This window comes from Amblyomma mixtum, chromosome 1, assembly GCF_055824585.1.
Source record: "Amblyomma mixtum isolate Tamu chromosome 1, ASM5582458v1, whole genome shotgun sequence".
Classification (NCBI taxonomy): domain Eukaryota; kingdom Metazoa; phylum Arthropoda; class Arachnida; order Ixodida; family Ixodidae; genus Amblyomma; species Amblyomma mixtum.
In genome coordinates, this window is record NC_143012.1 from 98,448,834 (window position 1) to 98,455,978 (window position 7,145).

At 52.5% G+C, this 7,145-nt stretch overlaps 1 protein-coding gene across 1 annotated transcript; it reads left to right on the top strand.

Annotated features, from left to right (window-relative positions):
- Nucleotides 1–568: 568 nt before the first annotated feature.
- Nucleotides 569–3,581, top strand: LOC149367293 (uncharacterized). Its single transcript, XM_089573529.1, has 2 exons — nucleotides 569–1,610; nucleotides 3,502–3,581. The coding sequence occupies exons 1-2, from the start codon at nucleotides 569–571 to the stop codon at nucleotides 3,579–3,581; spliced, it is 1,122 nt and encodes a 373-aa protein (XP_089429655.1).
- The last annotated feature ends 3,564 nt before the right edge of the window (nucleotides 3,582–7,145 follow it).

Consider the following 7,145-nt stretch of genomic DNA (forward strand, 5'->3'; position numbering starts at 1 on the left):
TGCCCGGCAAGTAGCAGTCATGCCGAGAGCCCGCGACACCTCTGCCTGCGGGAGCCCCGACCGTGAACCTCCGAACCCGGTCGTGGACTCGAGTCTTCATCTCAATCGCAAGGGGTGGGGTGACTCGCAGCCCCATCTGCAAATTATGTCTAACCCCATCCTCTTCAACGTGGCAATGATTGGACTTTCAAGACGGCTCAAGGAGATCCAGGGCATCCAACACGCGATGTACGCCGACGACATCACGATATGGGTCACCCAAGGATCACTCGGGGAGAAGCAAGAAAAACTACAGGAAGCGGCAACTTGCGTAGAAACTTACACCAGATAGAGGGGCCTAAGATGCTCGACGGAGAAGTCGGAACTCCTCAGGGTCGGCAAGCATCCCACCCAAGCGACATTGGAGGTCGTTCTCGAGGGACACAACATCGCGGAAAAGAACATGACAAGGATCCTGGGCATGTGGTTGCAAGGAAGCCGGAAATGCAGCCACACCATCAGCCTGCTGAGTAAGGCGGCAGAGCAGGTGGGCCGTATGATCAACACAGTCTCCCAAAAGAGATATGGAATGAGAGAAGAAGACACTCTCAAGCTAGTTAACAGACTAATTGTCAGCCGAGTCACGTACTCCCTGCCGTACCACGCGACGACCAAGGCGGAAAGAGAGCAAGCCGACATCATTCTCAGGAAGGCGTACAGGACTGCTCTGCACCTACCCAAGTACACGTCGAACGAAAAGTTGCTCCAGCTAGGCATCAGCAATACCTTCAGCGAGCTCGCCGAAGCTCTGCTGGAAACGCAAACCACGAGACTCAGAGGCACCCCCACGGGACGAGCGGTGCTATGTAGGTTGGGTAGGGACACGAGCGGACTGGTAGACAGATACGCGGACGTACCGGACCACCTTAGGAAAACCATTAACGTAGGACCATTGCCGAAAAACATGGACCCCAATCTTCACGAAAAGAGACGAAAAGCGAGGGCCGAGTACGTGGAGAGAACGCTAGCCCAGTTAGACAACACCGTACACACAGACGCTGCCGTATATCCGCGCGAGAGAGAACGCGTAGCCGCGACGGTAGTGGTAAACAAGGAAGGAAACATGATCACGTGTGCCACGGCAAAGGTCGCCGGCACAGCGGAGGCCGAAGAGATTGCCGTTGCGCTGGCGGCAGCAGAAGGCTACAGAACGGGCCGATCTCTCAACATACTGACGAACTCGAAGGAGACGTGTAGGAACTACACGAGGGGCAGGATCAGCAGAACAGCCCTTAAAATACTCAGCGGCGTAACCTCCGCCGAGGAGAAACCCAGGCATAACCTAATCTGGATCCCGGGTCACGCGGGCATAGTGGGGAACGAAAGGGCAGACAGCCTAGCTCGAGGTAACGCATTCCGAGCAGGGCAGTCAAATGCTCCGCAGCTCCGCCTACAGGCTTGCGAGGGGGGATACGCAGAGACCTTGCACTTGCATAGGGGAGCTAGAATTAGATATCCACCACCACACAAAGCCCTAACAAAGGAGGAAGCGACCGGCTGGCGCAGATTACAGACCAACTCCTTTTCTAACCTACACATACTTAATAAGATGTTCCCGACACAATACAGAGGCACCTGCCCTTGGTGCGATGCCACACCTACACTTTATCATATCACGTCGGAATGCGAACGCAACAAAGCATTCCACCAACACGAACACCCGAGTACGGAGCAATGGGAGAGTCGGCTCACCAGCGGCGAGCTCGCGACCCAAAGGGCCTTAGTGCAGCACGCGACTGATGCAGCACGACTCAGTGGAGCCTTGAAATAGGGACCCACCCTTGCTGACGAGAAGCCTCAAGTCGCCAGCGCCAGAGAAGACGACGGAGACTTCACAACCGCGAATCCCTTGAAAGATACAATAAAGTTCTCACTCACTCACTAACCCTATTCACGCTTCTGGAATATATTTTTTCTGCAGCAAAGAACAGAAGCGCGGAGCCGATGCGCGCCGCGATAGCTGACCCGTTCGTATAGAGTTCATGTAAACAGAGAGTCGTCGAGATGGGCTGACCTTGCTCAGCTCGATTCTCTGACTCAAACCACCGCTGTCAAGGAACACCACCTAGATACGTTCAAGTAAGCAAGGCTATGTCGAGCCACTGATACTGAAGCCAAGAAGGATGGAGAAGCAGAACCGAAACCGACCACTGGTCGCAGGTCAGCGATTGATGTATGACCATGCGCTGCAGTTTAACAGAGTGCAATAGACGATATGCGAAATTGCTTCGCGGTCTGGCAACACCGCGCCCACAACTTCCGGTTTCCATCTTGGCTCGGTCGAGCTATAGTGCCTAGAATATACTGGCACTATAGTCGAGCTCATCGAGCTGGTGCATCGTTTGCTATGCGTACTTTCTTCTTGAGAGTGGAGTTTCAACAGGCAAGCTTCAGCTGCTGCGTTGTTTTCACAGCTGATCTTTGACCAAATGTAGGTGCTTTCAATAAGCGCCAGCTTACTCCTACCGCGTCCTCAGCTTCGCTTGAAGTCTGGCGCTGATGATCGCAATAATCGGCACTCAAAAGTGGGTTGGAAAGTCTAACCGTGACTGTGTGCTGTTGTCGTTTTAATGTTCGTTTTAAAGCACCAGTTCAAGCATCACGCATTATCATGGCTATTTTATTCCCAGGTGGACGCGAATTCATGTGGTAGGGTAGCGAGCGGTTATTTTGCGGTGAGTGCGCACGTGTGTTGACAAACTTCTGTGACAGTGCGAACTTTCGTTCGCGCCGACGCCAGGAGCTTCGTGCATTGCAGTATAATCACACAAGACCCTCGACCAGCTGCGTAATTTGATTCCTTTACTGTAACGTGCAATGCGCATCCGCGGTTTTCAACGTCACCGTTTCAGAGCCCGGCGTCGGTTGATTTTCGCCACAATTCGTTGAAACCGCGTTCTGCTTATGACGCAGTCAGTCGACATTAACAAGAGGAAAGTAGACATGCACATATAATTCAAAATGTTGTAAGCAAAGACGCAGCTTTTTTTTTCAGATAAGCACTGAGCCACCGCGGCGGCTTGATTACAGAAAGATGCTACAGCTGTAGGTGCATGCACGGACTCGATACGCTGGTCAAGCTGTGTGTGCAGGGGCGAAATTAGCATGTTCGGTTGCTTCCGAAACTTAATTAGCTTACTCCCAAACTTGAACAAATGGCTTTGTTGCGAAGCAAGCTGTTGGAGCTTGCCACAACGATAAAAAAATCTGATGGCCTGAAGCGTTTTCAGAACACTGTTGCACGTACTTTCTAGCTTAGAAATGCGTCCCTCCTTCATAATAAAGTAGCTATATTATTCGCTTCTTTTTTTTTAGATTTTCGTCGCCGCAGATATCGAAGGTATAGCAATCCTCAAGAAATAAAGCAGAAGACCGCTACATCCTCGCTTGGCGCGCACGTAGCGCCATCAGACGGCGCCCACAATAATCTCCTCATCGCAATGTACGCCACTGCCCCAACAGATAGCGCGCGACGGTTGTGCCCCCGCTCGTCTCGTTCGGGCGAAGTGGGGACGTGCGGGGATGCTGGAATCACGCGGTGAGCGGCGAACAACGCAGGCACATCCAAAGCACGTTCACCACGAATGTTGCGGCTTTGCTGCCTGTTCATTCAGCGCGGAAGCTACGCTGGCGTTTATGGCATCGGGTTTCTTGATAGTGGCGGTGGTGGTGAAAATTTTTTTTAATACTCAAAAGATTTTGGGGATCAGAAGACCCCGCGACATGGTCGGTATCCTTATTTCGGGACAACGCACGACGAGGCCCCGTCTCACGCCCGCTTTACTAGAGCCCTCCCAATTTAGAACAGTTGAGGAGGGCAGTCTCTCGTGCCTTTCGGGTGGGAGTGGGGAAAGGGGGAAGGTGAGGGTTCTGAGTTCATGCCCACACCATGTGGAGAGAGAGAGAGAAAACTTTATTGTAAGAGGAATTCGGGGCACGTCCCTGGTTCCCCGCACGACCCCACTGTACTCAAGAGTTTAAGGCCCATAACACTGGTAGCCCGGCCGGTGGCCGCGTCTTCCGAGCACCGCAGGGTCTCCCAGTCCTCTTAGGTCTTGAGGTTATCAAGGTCCCAGGGGGGGGGGGGGGTCTGCCGGGCAGAGGGGAACGATGTGGAGGGAAGAAGGGAAGGGTTCTGGGCATAGGGCACACGCAGGAGTGTGGAAGGAGGGATGATAGTGGGCTATGGCGGGCTAAAAAGTTGGCAGCCTCGTTTCCGGGATTCGCAGAGTGCGCCGGCACCCATATGAGCTCCACTTCGCGAGGTGGGAGTGCATCGGGCAAGTCCAGTATGCCAAAAGCAGGGACATACAGTCGGCCTCGAGCAAAATTTAGAATCGCAGTTTTAGAGTCAATAAAATATACCGTGCTTCCGCGCGGGTGATAGCGAGTGCAATGGCGGCTTCCTCTGCGGCCTCTGGGGAGGTTTCCGGAGGGAGAGCTAGGGTGAGGAGAGCGGATAAAGAGGAGTCCGCCACAGCTGCTGTCGCTTCATCACCCGTGCAGGCAGCGTCCACCCATACGACGTCCGGCTCGGAGCCGTAGGCTCGATGGAGTGCCTTCGCACGGGCTCTGCGGCGCTGCTCATGGTGGGACGGGTGCATATTCAACGGGAGGGTGTCCAGGATATAGCAACTGGTGGAGGTTTTTGTGAGCCTGATGTATTGGGCCTGTCAGTGGGCCTCCACCAGTTCCCCGATCGTGTTGTGGAGGCCCAAATCTGTCTGTGGGTGTATTGAGGGGAAGATGAAGTGCTACCTCGAATGTCTTGCGAATCAAAGCATCCAACGCCTCATAATGTCGTGACCAAGATGTGTTAGCAAATGTGTCCGTGTTTCGGATGCATGCCTTATAAGGGCATATGCCAGTCAATAGCCAATCGATACTTAATCGGATGCATTTGAAAGACATCGGAACATGATATAAAGGGATTTCATGATTATATCATAGTGGTTGGTTGGTTTATGGGGTTAACGTACCAAAGCGACTCAGGCTATGAGGGACGCCGTAGTGAAGGACTCTGGAAATTTCAACCGCCTGGGGTTCGTCGCAGCAACAACCGCGTCCGCTGAAGCGGACGCTGGCTGAAAAACATAATCTGCAGAAGCCCGATTATATCATTGTACTTAATGACTAAATGATTAATCGGTAACTAGTAGTAGTTAAGAAGTGGCATGTGGGACTGCGCACTGCGCCGGTACCTTAACTAACACTAATTAACCAGTGTACGAGTTAAGGTCCCGTTAACTATCAGTAACCATACATACGAAATGCGCAAGTCATGCTTAACTATCATTAACCATCATTAATAGTTAGATGCTTCAAACACATTGTGGCGAACATTCTGAGAGTTCCATCACTTGACAGGTGAGTTACAGGACATGATGGATGTCATTAGAAAAATGGTAAGACAATTAGCCTAATTAACCTTTCTAGTCACACCACACAAATAAATAAAACCGAATCGGAAATTGGTCGAGTTGGGGAATCTAATCAGGGTCTTCGGAGTGCGAGACGAGCATGCTAATCACTCTGCCATGCCAGCTCGAAGGCTTGGAATGAACAAAGGCGTGTCGTCTTCGTTCATTCCTATCTTCCTTTCCTTACGGCGAAGCTCAGGTGTCCACGGAGATATGCGAGAGAGAGATACATTTCCTTTCCTCGAAAACCAATTTAACCGTCGAGCAAGGCGTAGAGCCGAATGGGCGATGGCTTTCTGTGGACTCCCTGGCAGCGTTGCAAGACACTGTCGCGTTCCACTGTTAGAGGCAAAACGTAACATCTTAACCACATATCACTGAGACAAGCAAGAGGCACTGCGCTTAAGTCTTTCGCCTCACCGCACTTTAGGTCAGCTAAGTGCCCCCCTGAATTTTTTTGTCTTTGGCGACTGCTGTCGCTTTTTTTATTTTAGTGATTTACAGCGCAGCTCTTTGGCGCCCGTTTCGCGGCGTCGCTGTCGCCGTTGCCCGTTCGGGGTTCATTGCGTTATGTGGCGTTGACGTCGTACACTTCGATCATTTTAAGGAAGTGCGCAAACCGGCTCCCTCGGTCAGTGGACGCCTGAATCGCGAGGTTGTGTTGTTGACTGGCCGTATGTTGACGGCGGTCGTATGAGCCGTTGCCTAGCAACCGTCTCGGTGGACACCCGAACCGCACCGTGCAGGAAGGGAGGAAGTGGGAATGAGTGCAGAAAGACAGAGAGGGGCCGTAGTGAAGAAAGTGAAAATTGTATTTGAGGAAACGAAATTACGACCTGCCGCGATGGCTCAGTGGTAAGGCGCTCGTCTACCGAGCCGGAGTACCCGGGTTCGAACAAGACCGGGGCGGCCGCTTTCCGATGGAGGCGAAACGCAAGAGGCGCCCCTGTGCTGTGCGATGTCAGTGCACGTTAAAGACCCCCACGTGGTCGAAATTATGCCGGAGACCTCCACAACGGCACCGCTTTCTCTCTTCTTTCAATCCCACTTTCCTCCCTTCCCTTATGGTGCGGTTCAGGTGTCCGCCGAGATATGTGAGACAGATACTGCACCATTTCCTTTCCTCAAAAACCAATTTACCAAATGAAATTACGCAGCAGCTGCCTTGCTTGTCTCGATGGACACCCGTCATCGGTTTGTAGAGGAAGGGTGGAAGTGGGAGTAACAGAAGAAACCGAAAAAGGGGCCGTAATGAAGAAAATGAATTTGAGGAAAGGAAATTACGGAGGAGGTTGCGCCGCTGCGCAGAGGAGAGGCCACAGTGGTGGTGGTGGTGGTGGTGGAAACTTTTATTGCCAATGATGTAAATCGTGGGGGCGAAGCCCCCTACATGGCACTTGGATGCCTCCTCAATGTGAGGAGGAGGCACCCTTACAACGCGAAGGATAGCCCCTGGAGCGCAATCCTACTGTGAGCGCTGGAGATGATCCGGCGCTGGTCTTGAGCGGACGAGCTGGTCAGAAGAGACTCCCAGTAAGACTCCGCCGCGGTTGGTGATGGGGGATGAGGGAAGGTGGGGCATGTGAGGAGGGTGTGTAAGAAGTCTCCTGGTTTGCCGCAAAGTTTGCATGATGACGGGAATTGGTCTGGGTATCGGGCATGCAGCAGTATTGGGTATGGAGCAGT

Excerpts from the sequence above, each read along its gene's own strand:
- LOC149367293 (XM_089573529.1), top strand. The coding sequence starts at position 569 with ATGAGAGAAGAAGACACTCTCAAGCTAGTTAACAGACTAATTGTCAGC. Across the intron at positions 1,611-3,501 it reads GTTCCCGACACAATACAGAG|ATAGCGCGCGACGGTTGTGC; the intron begins GCACCTGCCCTT and ends CTGCCCCAACAG.